The 16,393-nt window shown below is 51.0% G+C and overlaps 6 protein-coding genes across 6 annotated transcripts; 3 read left to right on the top strand and 3 right to left on the bottom strand.

Moving 5' to 3' along the window:
• Positions 1-1,102: 1,102 nt before the first annotated feature.
• Z518_04022 (uncharacterized protein) lies at positions 1,103-3,396 on the top strand (the record flags this gene model as incomplete). The annotated part of the gene is made up of 2 exons (XM_013417730.1): positions 1,103-1,678; positions 1,738-3,396. The coding sequence occupies 2 exons, from the start codon at positions 1,103-1,105 to the stop codon at positions 3,394-3,396; spliced, it is 2,235 nt and encodes a 744-aa protein (XP_013273184.1).
• Positions 3,397-4,462: 1,066 nt separating this feature from the next.
• On the bottom strand, positions 4,463-6,676 carry Z518_04021 (uncharacterized protein; the record flags this gene model as incomplete). Its single annotated transcript, XM_013417729.1, has 4 exons — positions 4,463-5,200; positions 5,265-5,500; positions 5,564-6,258; positions 6,288-6,676. 4 exons carry the CDS (start codon positions 6,674-6,676, stop codon positions 4,463-4,465), a joined length of 2,058 nt encoding a protein of 685 aa, XP_013273183.1.
• A 2,411-nt stretch (positions 6,677-9,087) lies between these two features.
• Positions 9,088-9,840, bottom strand: Z518_04020 (uncharacterized protein; the record flags this gene model as incomplete). The annotated part of the gene is made up of 1 exon (XM_013417728.1): positions 9,088-9,840. The coding sequence occupies one exon, from the start codon at positions 9,838-9,840 to the stop codon at positions 9,088-9,090; it is 753 nt and encodes a 250-aa protein (XP_013273182.1).
• Positions 9,841-10,805: 965 nt separating this feature from the next.
• Z518_04019 (uncharacterized protein) lies at positions 10,806-11,792 on the bottom strand (the record flags this gene model as incomplete). The annotated part of the gene is made up of 1 exon (XM_013417727.1): positions 10,806-11,792. The coding sequence occupies one exon, from the start codon at positions 11,790-11,792 to the stop codon at positions 10,806-10,808; it is 987 nt and encodes a 328-aa protein (XP_013273181.1).
• Positions 11,793-13,024: 1,232 nt separating this feature from the next.
• On the top strand, positions 13,025-13,530 carry Z518_04018 (uncharacterized protein; the record flags this gene model as incomplete). Its single annotated transcript, XM_013417726.1, has 2 exons — positions 13,025-13,042; positions 13,096-13,530. The coding sequence occupies 2 exons, from the start codon at positions 13,025-13,027 to the stop codon at positions 13,528-13,530; spliced, it is 453 nt and encodes a 150-aa protein (XP_013273180.1).
• A 407-nt stretch (positions 13,531-13,937) lies between these two features.
• Z518_04017 (uncharacterized protein) lies at positions 13,938-14,493 on the top strand (the record flags this gene model as incomplete). Its single annotated transcript, XM_013417725.1, has 2 exons — positions 13,938-14,174; positions 14,293-14,493. 2 exons carry the CDS (start codon positions 13,938-13,940, stop codon positions 14,491-14,493), a joined length of 438 nt encoding a protein of 145 aa, XP_013273179.1.
• Between the last annotated feature and the right edge of the window lie 1,900 nt (positions 14,494-16,393).

The following is a 16,393-nucleotide window of genomic DNA, read 5'->3' as shown; positions in this document are numbered from 1 at the left end:
GAACGTTGAAGAGCCCATCTTCGAGCGTGATCGTGGCTGCAACAAGCAGCTAGCCGTGAACGCTGTCGCTCAGGACTTCGGTTGTGGTTGAGGTCGACATGGTGGCTTTGGTGTTGGGAGATGGATGAAACGGAGATGCTAGAATGCGCCTCAATCTTAGAGAGGACAAGCTTACCAAAATAGTTTTCCAGAGGGCAAAGCCTCCAAGGCAGTGAAATTCCCGAGGTGGAGAACAGCAACCACGCAGTCGGGGTCAGTGAGAACAATGCCTGACATTTCTTCAGGCCTTTGGAACCTGGGTAATAGAGCAGTGCGAAAGATTACAATCTCACATTCGGCCAGTGGCGACCACGTGGTGCAAGTACACATGCACCACTTTCTGGTTGACTGGCCTCAGTCACTTATTCTCCAAAAAGACAGCATCTGACCTCCGAACCTCTTTATCACGTTCAATCAAGTGGCTTAATATGTCATCCCTTTACTCCAGCTCACCAAATACCTTTCCTCGCATTTCAGTAGCCTACATCGTCGGGACAGCTTGCTCGGTTCGCCATCGGCAACGAGAGTTTCACTCCCTTCACGGATCTCTAGTAGTAGAGGCGAAGTCTTTGCTCACGGAAGCCCGTCAAGATGAGAACGGGTTATTCGGCACTGAGGTATTTTTCGAGCATTTACTCGCTCTTCCCGAGTTGCGTACCCTGCATGAGGGTGTCAATTTAGAAGCAGAAAACGCGACGACTAGGACTATGGAGCAAGGCCACGATAATATTCAAACCTGACAAGTCCAGAAGCGGCCTCTACTCCGTCGCAGCTGGGAACTTTATCATTGTCGAGGTATGTCGTCGCCAAAATCTATAGTCGAGAGTGGTCGCTAATCTGAAATATACTTGGCTGGTGGTTGGTGCGAAGGCCGAGCTGTCGGCCGAGCCGGTGAATTCATTGTACAATGATTGGTCAGAGCGGAGTTAACGGAGAGTCCACGGACTAGCTCCCGGTTGAAATGGAATCCGTTCCTTCAATTAAGAAAAGGCTCTCTTCTCATACTTATCTTCGCTTCATGGATTGAAGAGCCATTCCGTCATAACCGCCTGATGCTTCAGCCATGATTCCTGCTGTCGGAAATGATCCCAGAGCAGTTCCGCGCAAGCGCCGACGGCCCGCCCGGTCTTGTGTCGAATGCCGCCGCCGCAAAGTCAAATGCGATCGAAATGACCCTTGCAATCACTGCATTGCTGCTAAAGGAAAATGTGTCTACATAGTCTATCCTGGTCAAACTGCTTCTGCGCCGCATGGGGACGCCATTTCGACCTGGGTCTCAGCACCTCCCACGGGCACCCCTGAGACGGGTGAGGACGGTTCGACTCGCCTTCCTGGTGATACCAATAGTTACCTACCAGAGAAAAGCTCCGTACCGACGCAGAAGAGCTGCCCCTCAACCGACAACGATGGTGAAAATCTATCTTCGAAGCAACATCTAGCCTTTGGACGTGACAAAGAGCCTGATTTTCACGGCCTAATTCGCAGGGTACAAGCATTGGAGCAACGCTTCTCCAGTCATGCACCAGATCGACCTCCTGGCTACGACTTGGCAGCTCACTCCGCCTTGCAAGACGGGAGAACAACTCTAAACAAGACCAGAGTATTTGGTCAGAGTCACTGGATAAACGCCACTTACGAGGTAGGTCAAGAGAATTTACATGTCATTCGTATGTGCCCGTTAAGAGCTGACTGTCCAAGTTCAAAACATTTCAATCAGTATTCAGCGACGAAATTGGAGTCGCCACGAGTACTGAAGCTACGAGACCTTTGATAATGGAGATTCGTAACTTGCTTCAAACATGCAAAAGCCTGGCCAAAGGCGCCAAAGCAACACGACCCAGCAGGTGTTTCTCATGTCCCGAAGCTACCATTGTGCCTCCATCGCGTGAAGTTGCGGACCTCATGACCCGGCTATATCTCTCAAGATTCGAATCGGCATTTCGAATCCTCCATGTACCTACCTTCTGGACTGAGTATCAACAATTCTGGAACAATCCAACCACTGCAGGAGCTGCACTGCGGCTCAAGGTTCAGCTCGTTATAGCCATTGGAACCAGCCTACATCGAGATGAACGTAACGAAGCCGGGCTTCGGTCTCTAGCAGCTCAATGGGTGTATGCCGCACAAAGTTGGCTGGCAGGACCCCTGGAAAAGGACCGGTTGACCATCGGCGGACTGCAGGTGCACTGTTTGTTGATTCTTGCTCGTCAGATCTTATCCGTTGGTGGTGATCTGATCTGGGTCTCCATGGGTACTCTTGTCCGGACAGCTATTCAAATGGGTCTACATCGTGATCCCAAACACTTTCAACGAATGACGGTCCTCCAGTCTGAGATCAGGAGAAGGCTCTGGGCTACCATCCTAGAGATGTCAATCCAGTCATCTTTGGATTCGGGAATGCCACCGATGATTTCATTTGACGATTTCGATACCAAACCGCCTTCGAATAACGATGATGGGGAGATGGATGAGAACACTCAAGGACTCCCACAACATCCAGAGACAACAAGTACGGAAGTTTCTGCACAGCTCATTCTCCTTAGGACCTTACGTGTGAGGCTCGAAATCGTCCGATGCCTGAATGGCTTACGTTCGGGGATGTCTTATGACAGAGTCCTTGCTATTGGCTCAGAGATCAGCGATTCTTGCCGTGAATGCAACATTCTTATTCAGGAAAGGGACAACTCCAGAGCATCACGATTCTCTCGCCGTCTGACAGACTGCCTTCTTCGTCGTTTCCTAATCCCGCTACATCGTCCGTTTGCCAGTCTGGCGCGCAAGAATCCTCTATTTTATTTCTCCCGGAAGATTAGCTTAGACTCGGCCATGTCAATCTTCCCTCCAGATCCAAATGAAGACTTTTCTCGCCTGATGACGGTAGCCGGAGGTCTCTTCAGAGCATGCGTGATTCACGCCGCTTTCGCAATATGCCTCGAGCTCATTACTGCAACTGATGAAGAACAAGCCCTTCAGGGACGTTCGAGTTACAGAGAATTGTTGGTAGGTGCTTTGAAGGACATGATTTCATTATCTGGCAAGCGCATTCAACGTGGTGAAACCAATGTGAGAATGCACATGCTCCTCAACATGGTCCTGGGCCAGATTGAATCCATGGAAGCTGGCACATCAGTGGAGCTGGCTATTGCGCAAAGGGCGAAGGACAGTCTGGAAAAGTCTTACCGGTTACTACAGACGGTTGTGGGTTCAACACCCACCTGGCCGTCGTGTAATGAGATTGACATGACATGCTTCGGCAAGGGAGAAGAGGAGCTTGATATTGACTTCCACTTTGATGAACTTCTTCAGGATACCGATCCAGTGATTCATCCATTTGGGCCTTATCTCCCAATGTATTAGACAAGGAGCACAATGAAGAGTGGACATTCCCTCTCGGCTTCGCGGTCTTCGGGGATTTGTTGCGGTGAGGATTGGCTTCTCCTGTGGAAAATTACACCCTTGACCTAACCAGCACCATCCACCTTATCTTTCGAGGGTTTCCCGTGTTGTAGTTTCCCCTTGTTGTATATTAGCAGTGGGCTTTTGGTCCAGCCAGCTACAAACGTTTCACTCAAGACGCGAAGATCAGCCAAAACATTTTAAGTCTACCTTCACAAGAAAGTAAAGGAACCTCAGCTTTCCTTATCGCGACCCACTCTTCCAACAGAAGGGACGGAGCTCCCGAAGCGCTGGGGGGATCCGCCAACGCCAAAGAAACAACACGACCACCACGCGCGTGCAAGGGAAATGGTAAGTCATACAATCAGATGATTCGAAAGGCAGACACGCACGAGGATCAACAATTCAATGCCAATCTCCCAACGCGGCTCCACGGGTGTATACTTTTTCAGCGGACGTACCGACGAGGCTCATTGCCGGTCGACGATGCTGAAAGCAACCGCAACCTTTTTCAGATGTTGACCCAAATAAATTCGTCGCAATACTGAGACCCATTAAATAGGAACTGGTCCCTGAAGTTTTGCCAAGTTCCTACCTGCTCTTACAGACCATGGCAACCTCACATCTATTGCCAGAACTCGAGCTGATTCGAGAACCACCAGTTTCGAGCAGGAATTTCCGTCGAAATGCGCTGAGCACTGATCCGTGTGTCTGTGGTGGTGGGCTCTCCGGTGTTCGCACAGCCATAACGGCAGCTTGACAAGGTATCAGGGTGATTCTCATACCCATGTTGGGTGGGAATGCGTCTTCCAAAGTTCGACTTTGGATTTTGGGTGCTACATCACATATGTTCAACAACCACCGATATGCTCGTGAGGGCGGATTGGTTGATGACATCCTAACGGAAGACATGTATCGAAACCTCGAAAGCAATCATATCACTCCCGACACGCTTCTCCCCGACTCCTCGGAGAAGAATATCGAGCTTTGTTTCAATGTCAAGAAGAGAATGCCCCTAGGCCTGTGTTTAGACCTGAACTTGCTGTAACTGCTTCACAACCACCGGCGGAACTTTCACCCTCAAGAACGGAATATACTGCTGCGATCCATGGACGTCTCTCTCGCCAAAATTTCCTGACGCTGTAGGTTTGTTTCCACGTTTTCTCGGGATCGTAGCCTTCCACCCCCTTGCCTGATCAAAGAATCCACAGTACAAGACCTCTTCAAGGGAAATGTCGAAGGCTTTTTGGACTAGTTCCTCTGTTAGGATATTGGCGTCTTTGATGATGCGGTAGACTTGCTCGGATTGGAAAATCACGTCGAATGTGAGTTCATAGGGCCCTGCATTCTTGGAGCGTAAGACGCTGGCGACGTCACCCAGGGTTGTTGAATCGATGGGCAGCTGTGCGAAGTCTACTGCCTTTTCGGCAATTTTTGGCTTCTGAGAAGATGATTTCGCCTTGCTGGCATCACTAGCCTCCTGAGACTCAGATGCCGATTGAAAAGTTCCATTTCCATTCACGGTCGCCTTTGGAAGAGCTTTGCCGACCTTCTGGGTCTTCCATTTGAATAAGGGGGCGCTCTTGCCGGGCTCGGGCACGACAGGTTGGCCATCCATGTCCGCAGCGAACTCTTCACCAGGTTGGAGGTCCATGAGATGATAAAGGCAGAATTCGGGGCAGAGGCCTTGTTCGACGGTCTTGACTCCGGCGATGCCGAAACAGAAGTTACCACTTGTAGCCTTCTGGCCTGGGTACGGCCCGTGCTAGGAGAGGAAAGCAAGGTCAGATGAGCTGTGTCAAGTTTGGCAAGAAAGGCCCTGTACATACGACTGTGGCAATCCGGGCGGCCTCACAGACTTGAGTGGCCAAGGCTTGAGTATCTGCGAGGACCTCTCCTACTATGAAGACCTCATCCGGTTCGATATCGGCCGGCTCGCCGTCGATACGACCAGTTCGTCCATACACGTGGAACTCGAGCTGCCATTCTCCTTTACCCACCACTTGCGTGCCAGCATACCATTTGGCCTGCTTCAATAAATGATCGATTTCCTTGATTAGAATCGCTGCGCCATATGAGCACTACCCCTTGAGAATAAAGGTGCGAGACAAGGGGGGTCAGAACTTACGGTCACGAATACTGCCCATGTAGAAGCTGCGGTAGCCGGTCACTTTTGCCGCTTCCAACTTGACTTGATACGGGTTACCCTGAGAGGCGGAAGTGTGAAAGATACCTCCCTTGCAACGGACGCTGATGCCGTCCGGCAGCTCCTCGTATGTCGCCGCGGTAAGATCGAGATAGCCTCCAGGTCCAGCAAGCTTGTCGGGTCTGGTCTTTTCGTAGAATGTGTGGGCCGCCACGGATAACGAGGTACACTTTGCATCAGCATCCAATGGCTTGACGTCGAATGAGCCATCGGCATAGACTGTCGCTAGAGCAGCCGCCGATTTGGGCTTGGCGCATTGTCCTCCACATTCCATGATTTTACCCATGTGAGTAAATCCGCCGAGAATGACTGGTGACGAGAAAACGTCGACCTTTGGGTCGACACGGTGCAACGACTGAATTGCGAACGCAATATATGGGGCTGGATCGTACGCCCTGCCCCCAAGCAAGATGTCATAGTCGGGCACCGCTTCTATGACCTTGATGAATGCCTCAGGACCCATCTGGGCCACGACATGCGCGGCTCCAGCGATGTCGGCCTGAGTTGCTGGAGGAACGGCTCGCCCACACGGGTTAAGGATACCTTCAGCAAGGCGCTTGGTGACCATTTCCTTTGCCACACCGCCATAGAGAGAGATCACTTTGAAATCATAGTCCCTGGCCCAGAGTTAGTGACAAATTTCGACCGTGTGTCAAGAGTGTGGACTTGCTCGTTTCCTGGCTTTGCAGCGTTCTCACTACAGATAGCGGACATCTCTTTTACGTGATCATCACTGCCGTCTCCCCCGGCCGATCCAATCAAAATGGGAACTTTGAAGCGATGAGACGCTTCCAACAGCTTTCCAAGATCACGCTCATACCCAGATCGAGGGCATGTCATTTTTCCCAATCCCAGATTTCCCGGGCCACTGTCAGTGGAACCGGAATCGAGGATAATCGCAGTGGGAATTCCCGTGGGGACAGTTTGCTCCAATGTCCCAAGAAGCAGTGATTGATCGAAGCCATATCCCAGATTTCCGACTGGAGTTACAATATAGCAGATTGGTGTTTGAGTTTCTGGAGCGATTGAACCCATGGGTCTCGCTGCAACTGAGGAAATTGAGATGACCTAAGAAGGAACAAAGGTGAACGAACTCTTAGGCAGTTTTAATATCGATGAACACCGACTGAATTCGGCCGACACTGGAATTGTCGATAAAATCATGAAGCCGAGGCGAAGGTCTGGCCAGCGGGGCTGGATATGGAAAGGCCGAGCAATGTCGCTTACTGGACGATAATACGTCGTCTGTGCATTGTGTGATCCCTATTTCGCACTCCGTTTACTCCGGGGGGGTTGCCGCTATCTCGGCGAAAGTCGCAGTTCACAGCCTCGCCAGGTTCGTATCGGCTGATTGGCTCGGGAGCCGTCACCTGTCCTTGCCGGTAGAGACGTGGTGGGTCCGTATTTGCTCTATGCCCAAGTCAGGCTGAGTGGGCCGTTTAACGCCAATCAAGTCGAGGCAGGTTTTGGAAAGATACAACTCATACACTCCATTACATCTGATACCGATCTAGCCTACAAAGACTGAAAGGAGCGTAATAGCTTCCTTGTTGATCAATTAGGAGCCAGAATATTATGTCCTGTACACAATACTTGACAGCTACAAAGCGCATGTTTTGTCACTCATGGCCATTTGGTTAAAATTACAACAGCGACATGACACAAATGGTAGCGCTAGCTCGGTTTTACCCTCATGACTACGTGATACTTAGAACGAGCCATCAATGAGTGCATTTCTATCAACTCAGGCTTAGATTGGGAGTGAGCTTGTTTCTAACTTGTCCGCTGCAATGCAGCCAAACCGCTCCACTCTCCTGTTTGTACCCTACACGGGCACGTATACAAATCCACAGCCTTTTCCTGATGTTCTTTGATATCTTTACGTAAGCTGCATCGGGATCGGCCCAGACCAAAACGTCCTGCCGTCGGCCAAATTGGCCTGAGAAAGGCCTGCCCCAATTTTCGGCCCACACCTTAGAATGAATCATCAGCCTCGTATGCAACCATCTCCCTTTTGCACGCCCACGCCGGGATCCTAACCGACCAATTCTTCTCACTCTTCGACAGTACATATCAAATCATGGAGGGAGACGCAATCTTTACTAAATTCACCGATAATGTACTCCACTCATGATTCCTCCTCGGCTGCCGCCATTTACTTTTGCTCTCTCTGTGAAAAGCCTTTCACCAATGGTAGGAACTCCTTTGGGGCTTATGTTCTACTCCATCTACTCTGACTTTCGGAGCAGAATCTTCACGTGATCGCCATCTTCATTACTGTGGCGGTCGCATGCGCAATCGGCGCGATCATGTTGGGCATGTAATGCCGCGAAGACAAAATGCAGTTTTGAAGCGACTTGTTCGCGGTGTACGAAGAAAGGCGTCGAGTGTGTGTATGATGAGTCGGCGGCAGCGGGGAGCTGGGCGTTGCCTAGCACCGCCGCAGCAGCCGCCCACAGAGTGAGCGCAAAGCCTTGCGGCAGGCCGAGTGTCTCGCTTGCTAATGGTGCATCGGATGTGGATGATGAAACCTTGCCCATTGAGAATTTGGCATTTGTACACTATCCAGCTGTGAATGATGCTCAAATTTTTGCTTCAAGGACATCTGAAACAAAGTATTTTCTCTGGCGGACCATCAGAGCCGAGTATCGTCGTTTTGTCGACGAGGTGCGGACTCTGCCCACTCCGCGTTCTTCTGATGCTGGCCACTCCAAAGATGCACCACATGTCCGAATTCGAACTCCTTGCCGCCCTGCAAGCTTGCATGATTTATTTGATCATGTGCATCATTGACCATTCACCCGAAAATGAAGGATATGGCCCGGAGCTACTCCTGGCATTAGATGCAAGTCCCAGCTTCTGTCCCTACGTTTCAGTGGCTAACTTGGGAAGGACATCTGTGTCTTCTTTAAAAGAATGTGTGGAGGATCTAGCAGCGAGAACGAGCTTTTGAACCCGAGTTCGAACTGGGGAAGACTGGGTCTGTGCCGAATCTCGACGGAGATATGCCCGTGCTCGGTCTCTCGCAGTTGTGGGAATCTTGCTCAATGGGATCTGTGCAGGCTTTCAAATCTATGGTTACTCGTTGGCTGTGTCGTATGTGTCAAGACCGGAAATACTTGCGATACATCGCACAGCTATAGAACTATCCCGCTTCCTGGCCCAAAATCTCTCTGGGAGGCGCCACGCCGTCAGCTTGGGAATCAGAGTATGAAGCGAGCCGCACGTTGCACATAAGCGGACTTGTAACTTTGGGTGATTTAATCGATGTACAGCGGTCAGACTACAAGCCATCCAACGCACGAAAACTGGATCTTTGGAACGCCGGAGTCGATAATCTTGGTTTCCTACTAAACCTGGTTGGCACCATGTTATGAACAGGCTACCTAACGTGGGCCTTCCCAGTTTCATGCAAAACATTTCCGCCACATTCTTAGGCCATCCAACTACCAAGGAATGCTACCGTCTCGGTCAGAAAAAGTCGCGGTTGGACCTCCCTTCGCCGCGGTCGCCAATTCAACGATCCTCTGTGCTCCCAATTCTGTCGATGATCCCATTAAGTTATTAGTGAGCTTGGTCTTGACCAAACCAGGGCACACGGCGTTCACCAAGGCACCGTGATCTTCGAGGATCCTGGCATAGTTGAGAGCCAACATGTTGAGAGCGGCCTTGCTGCAATCGTATGCCTTGTAGTCAATGCTGTAGTACGACGTCGACTTATTTGTTGCCTCGGAAAGGGATCCCATGCGTGATGAGACAAAGACAAGGCGTGGACATTCGGATTTGCGCAGCAACGGCAAGCACGCCTCGGTCAAGCAGGCCGTTCCAATGACATTGGTGCTGAAAGTCTGGTTGAATAGCTCTCGCGTCGACAGACCTCTGTAGGCGTCGGTGATTCCGGGGACATGATCAATCAGGATTCCCGCGTTGTTAACCAGCACGTCCAATACGCCGAACTTGCGCTCCATCCAGCTCGCAGCTGCTGCAATCGACTCGTCTGAGCAGAGGTCAAGCTGGATCGAGGAAGCCGAAAATCCATCCGCCATCAGACCAGCAGCAACTTCTTCACCTGCGGCTGCATTTCGCGACCCGACGATGACATGGTATCCATGAACTTTGGTAAGCTGGGTTGCCACGGCAAGCCCGATGCCCGTATTGGCACCAGATATGAGTGCGACCGTTTGTCTCGCCGGCGTCATCTTGGTATTTTCTCGTCGAAAGGTCTATAGAGACGACAAAGCACAGGGGGTGAGAAGGGGATGAAAGCTGGAAGTTTGGTGGGCCAAAGCGATATCTTCACATATTGATATAGACGACGGGCCAGTACCATTTTTGCCGTTTTACAAATGAGCAACGGTACGTATACGTCAGAGAAGGAGAGGGTGCGGCTAACTTGGCCGCTGTCCAGGCCAATTTCGCCGAAGCCGTCTAGAATCAGGCTCCTACTCACTTTGCCGAATGATGCAGTGCTTGATGTCCAGTGTTTCTTGTTCTCTCAATCGCGGGTTCATCCGCACCAAAGTCTCTGTTTGTGGCTAGACCTGACCGTGAAATGGTCCTGGAATACGTGCTTGAAAGCCATGTCCTTCGGCAACGTCGTATCGTCCTGGTCGGCACAGAAGCAGATTGCGCCTTGGGCTGGCTAGGTGTTCATCGTCCTCGACATGCCCGCACATCCCAGTCAGCGCTACCCTTGCGTCATGTCGTCGTGGCGCTTTTAACTAATTGGCCATGAGTGGTAAAGCACGCGCTTTGTGGCTGTCAAGTATTGTATATGGTATTCTTGTAGCTAATTGATTAAGAATGTTATTGCTGCTATTATACTCATTATTCTTTGTAGGCTAGATCCGTATCAGAAGTATGTAATGGAGTGTATGAGTCGTGTCTTTCCAAAATCTGCCTCGACTTGATTGGTGTTGAAATGTGTATAGAGTAGATACAGACTCACAGTGGGTCCACGATTCTTTTGCAGGGGTGCTCAAAGGTGAAGCCGGTTTGCAGGCGTTCTATATTAAACCAATTTCGTAAGTATTACTTGATGTCTAGTAGGATCAGAGCGAATTGGAATGCGATTGTCGCGATATCTTGTGACAGTTACGGGGTGTTATCGGACGGAGAAGTCGCAGCCGAAATCGCAATCCCCACTATGCGTGACATTTCACATTCATTTTATCAGCATTGTTTTCAGCATTTCCACAACCTGGTCTTGAACCTCAAATTCTCCCTCTTCCAAAGTCTTTGCCCGCAAAGCTGCCGATCTCTCAAAAGGCATTCGCAACGGATCCTTCCCAGGCAATGGAGGACTCTGTCTCATTTTTTCCGAGTAGGCATCAACTTCTGCTTTGAACTCGTCAATCGGCCTGAATATGGCCGGGTCCACGGCAATGATTAGAAATCCAAAGTCGTGCAGGTTTCCGGGCAGGGCTGGTGATCCGGCCAGCACACCCAGCAGCTGCACTGTGATGGCCAGACCAGCCCCCCTGTGACCTCCCCAGACGGCGAGGGCGCCATCCAACGCTTCCGCCGGGTTGGTGGTCAATTGTCCCGTCGAGTTGTACGCGGAGTCTGGTGGGAGCTGTTCGCCCAAGCGCTGAGCGAGGAGGACGTCGGCATGCAGGATTTTGGACGTTCCAATGTCGTATATGACCGGTGTCCCACTGCCGGAGGGAAAGCCCACAGAGAAAGGGTTGGTGCCAAACATCGGCCGGTATCCATCCTGCGGCGCCACCCATGGGCTGGCATTGGAGGCAATGATGGTGACCAAATCTTCTTTTGCTGCCATTTCTCCATAATACGCCAACATGCCTGTGTACCATGTGTTGTTGGCTCCCACAACAGCCACCCCCACTTGTTTTGCTTTCCGAATCGCTGTTTCCGTCGCCCGCTGTGCCACGATATATCCCAGAGTATCGTGTCCGTCAAACTGGGCGGCAGTGGGACTGTCTCGAGTCACTGTGATCTCATCCTTCAGTCCGTTCTCGCGAAGTCGATCCCGGATGCTCAGTACCCGAGCAAGCCCAGCGACCCCATAGCCTCTAAGTTCGCTATCGATTAGATGGCGAGCCGTAATCTCTGCGTCGTGAGGTTTATACCCCAGTTTCAGGAGCGCAGACCTGGCCAGCTCTTCAGCCTCCTGAACCTTGATCTTCATCTCACTGGGGTTTGGGTGATCTTCCCTCCGAATAAGCGCCAAGTACACAAAATATGTCTCACGTGTAAGCATATATATCGATGTCAATAGCTGTGTAGGATGCGAAAAGAAAGGTGCCTTATAAACGCGCGTCGGCGGTCATTTACCGTTTCCTTTCAACCGTCATTGGCTCGACGCTGTTTGGGGTCGTTGGGGTTTTTGTCGTACTCTTCCACTTCAGGCGTGGCATACATCCCCTCGGCCATTGGGACAATTCGGGGTCACCCCAAAATTCCACACCGGGGATAGGCAGGGGAGATATTGCGGAGAGCGAATTTGTGTGATGCGAGTATCAGCCCTTAGCCCTTTAGAGAGCACACCTCAGAAGAATGAGTCGGGCAAGATCGAAGGTGGCAAAATCCTGCCTCTTCATGTCGGAATACATACCATCTCCCTATGACCCCAACAAATCAGTATGTGCTTGCATCAATTCGCCCAACAAATTTATCATCTTCCACACACCCTTCAGCCTAGCGTACATCAAGGGTGCCGTGTCAACAGCACTGAACCTGCCAGCGACGCGAGCAACTTGTCACGAAATTACAGCTCAACGCAGGTTGCAGGGAAAATCTCCCGCCCAATTTGGCGGTTGGCGGCTCCTCTTTTTGGAGGCGTTTTTCCCTCGATGCCAAGAACGCTAACTTGGTCTGTCACTTCCCCCACCTTCAGAAACCGCCAGGAAACCTGAAAGAATGGGTACACCTTCGACCGCGCCGCTCCGAACATGGCTCCTCGATTCCCTCACAATGCCTCAGAGAGAGAGAGGGCCTTCTCCGACTTTCACGAAATCATCTTGAACCTCGTTCCATCTCCCATCTCCCTTTATGCATTCGACCAGCTCTACTCAAATTTGACGTTTCAACCGACGACCGAGAGTATTGTCTCTCTCCTCTTCATGAGGAATTCCTCCTCTGACCACTTCACATCTACTATCATTAAGAGGGGAAAGGAATTGAAGAGAAGAGGGCTCTCGTGAAGGCAGTATGGCCGTGCAGCATTTCAACCAGAGGCCAACGGCTCCATATTCCCCTGAGAATTATCGACAACATCGACGACAACTCGTTGAGAAGGGCACCGTAAAGAAGCAGCATGCGGGACTCGACGAAAGAAAAAGAAGCACCTGAGATGAATGCTGGAGAGTGTGGTGCATGTTATACCGAAAGTCTGTTGGTAAGGGTTTGCATGCTAAAGTAATGGAGGAGGTTCGCGATGTGAGGGTAAAGATTTGTTCATTCTTCGAGACTAGTCACTGATCTATGATTAGTACATTGATGGATACTTGACTGTTGAGTATAACCTCGACACGGGCGTGCGAGAGAAACCAGTCATGGACATCGACGACGTATTTCTAGTTCTCTGTCATCATTGGGTTCTGGACACGTCGGTCTTCCCGGGCGGGCGGCAACGACCACAGCTAGCTCTCTTGCTTCTTCTCTCTGCGTATACAGCAACTAGACTGGCTGCCTTAGTGTATAAGGCGATTAATCGCACTAAGCAAAGGGAGCACTACTTTGGATGGGAGAATGACGCGCCCGGCAATGATGATGAGATGGATCTAGACTGGAGGGATATTAAGACTCTCTGCAATGAAGATGTGACACTTGGAATGCTTCCGAATCCCGAGGGGAAGCGTGACCTTCTTGCTATGGAGACCACCCTGAGGTATACTAAAGGATGGAAGAAAAGACCAAATCCGTAAGTGGTTACTTCATGGATGCTTTGCGTGCCCTTCCAACTACTCACTAGGGGCCGCGGACAGGATATTCCGCGGGGGGTGAAAGCGTAGCTTTCTGTATTTGGGGGTTAGCCACCAAACCTCGTTGCGCTCGAGATTGCCAAGACTTTTGCGTCACGTGATTAACACGGTCATGTGTATCTTGGCAATTCTTGGCGGCGCACGTCGTTCGAGGCTCTATCAGGAAAAGCACGTGATACCGCGATTTAATTAGGACGCGCGGGGAAGAACTCCCACTTTAAAAAGCTCTTGCAACCTCGTCCACTTGCTGTCCAGTTCCCCAACGTGGTTTTTTTTGTCTGCAATCAAAAGGAGTCTTTGATACGCTATTTACGCTTGTTCGCCATAAAGTTCGCTCTCGCGCCGTGGCGATGAATCCGCCTGCCGCACCCCTATCGCGTCCTCGCCGGCCGGCGGCACAGAAAGCTCTCAATATGATCCACAACACTTACGGCGTTGGCACCAAAAGACCGAGGAACACATCCACTCACCAGACAAATAAAGCGCGGAAACGCAAGCGTGATCACACGCCATCTCAAACCCCTTCACAAGGTGATGACACTTTTTCGCAGTACAAACCGACACCCTCACAAGCGCATGCCACGCTGGTACCTTTCCATCCACTTTGCTTCCCTCGCATAATTGCCCCCTCTTGGTGCTTCTTTTCCAACGTTTTCCAACGTCGTTAATCCCTTTTGGCAGAACCCTTTGCACTTGCCTTTACAGGTCTTTTTGCACCCGATTTTGACGATGTTGAGTGGTCAGAGCGTCTCTGTTGTCTATGAGGCAGAGATGCTCAGCGCACCCAAAGGGGGCTCGCCAGATGTCGCCAATGAAGGAAGTGGACATGAGGGCGACAGCAATAACAGGGTTATTCAAAAAGAGCTCAAAAAGCCTCTACCACCAGGAAAGTCTATACAATTGTAGAGGGCTCGACAACAAGCTAAAAGAGCCCGCAAATACCGCAGGTATGTCAGTGTCTCAATTTTGATGTTTTGGTACCTCGATTTAGGCGATTTTACTGGGGTTTCGGGGGGGGGGTTCAGGTACCGCGCCATCCACCGGACAACGCTCGCACCACTAGGCTCAATTGTGCTTAGACAACCCCAGACCCACTCGCTATTGTTCGAAACTCGCTCTCCCGAGACATTCCCTCATGTTGTACTGGTCCTCGTCTGAGATACTAAAGGTGGTACAGGTCTTCTTGCAAGGTTGAACCAATCCTGCAGGATGGTGTAGTCTGTAGCATCCTACTTCATTGGCCCGGGCTCCGGGACCACACTGTCTTCAAATCATGGTGTCTGCCCAGGAAATTGTGGTGTCAGGGCGGCCCCTGCCAAGACACTAGATACCGGGCGAGACGCAGGCTTATAACCTGCTCATCTCACCCCATCATCGCTTGACTCAAGCGATCGAGTCGATATCATATAGGACTGTCAATTCCATCAATTCCCATTGAATCACGCTTGCCCTTCCGTTCCTTGGCATTCCTTGATAGTGTGTATGCCCCACCGCAGAAACATTAGCAAGAGGTTTCCATAGACGACGACGTTACTGATGGTTGCTCTGCGTAACGACGTAGCATTCGCATGTCTATAAGAAGGAGCCTCAATACCTCGACAAGTAGATAGAGAACAGAGCCCTCCATCCCCTCAAGTTGCACAAGAAGTTTGACAGCGTTGTCGGCTTTCTTAATTGAGTATACCGTCGTCTACTTCACAGCCCATGGACTGGATCCGATGGAGGATGTCGTACGGCACAGGACACCGTGATCAACATCGTCTACATATGGTCCATGGACTGGATCCGATGGAGGATATCGTACGGCACTGGACACCGTTATGAACATCGTCCACACGTGATCCATAGACTGGATCCGACCAGGGGCCCATTCCAGGGTGTGCCATGGATTGGATCCGATGGGGCCAGCCAATCATAGCACAGTATTAGGTAATCGTCGGATTATAGATTTTCCGGACAAGAGAGTTGGTCAGTCACGTGACACACGCGGGGCGCTGCCAAGAATTGCCAAGACCAGGATGGCCGGCCAATCACGTGATGAAAAGCGCTTGGCAATATCGAGCGCAGCGAGGCCTAGGGGTTTGGGGGCTAGCCCCCAAAATACAGAAAGCTACGCTTTTACCCACCATGGAATATCCTATCCGCGGCCCCTAGTTGATTGATTAACGCAACTTGAGTCGATTTTGCGAAGGTCGAACAAAGCTCTCTTTTTCTGTGGCAGTGTGAGGAAATCCCAGAGATCGTCCTTCCAGGTCCTCGAGGTGTCATGGTCAAGGTAGTGTAGTCAAAGGCGCCCGTCGCTTTCGAGAAGTTGGACGGATCCCTTAGTGTTTCTGGCCCCCCAGCGATGGTTGCGTGTGGTCTGATATAGGAAGGGACCAGGGTATCAATCTTGGCATCGAGGGAAGAAACCCTCCCAAAGCGCCGTCTGCACCTCAGTGGACCTCTCCCATTGTCTGGGGACCAAGCATCACCTTTTGGACAGACTCTCATATTTCTCCACATAGCATTTTTCGTCCTCTGCTTCAACAGCATGAGAGAGACTGGTCGCATCTCAGGTCGCATGCCGGAAGGGACAGCCACTGTGTTCAACGCAATATTTGGCTGGCCCGCAAAGGAACCCGCCACATCCGCATGCGCAACCAGTGCACAAGGCCTGCGTTATGCGGAACTTTGAGAAATTGAGAAAATGCGTCTTTCAGGACTGAATTTTGCTCATCGCTCACGTTCGCTAGCAGGATGAAAGAATTCAGGGCTGAGACAGGTACCTCGCGGGCATTGACCGCATCGGAGGTGAAACTGGTAT

The sequence above is a fragment of the Rhinocladiella mackenziei genome, assembly GCF_000835555.1.
Source record: "Rhinocladiella mackenziei CBS 650.93 unplaced genomic scaffold supercont1.3, whole genome shotgun sequence".
NCBI classification, from domain to species: domain Eukaryota; kingdom Fungi; phylum Ascomycota; class Eurotiomycetes; order Chaetothyriales; family Herpotrichiellaceae; genus Rhinocladiella; species Rhinocladiella mackenziei.
The sequence above is the reverse complement of the archived record's forward strand: the minus strand, read 5'-3'. Positions and strand labels throughout refer to the sequence as shown.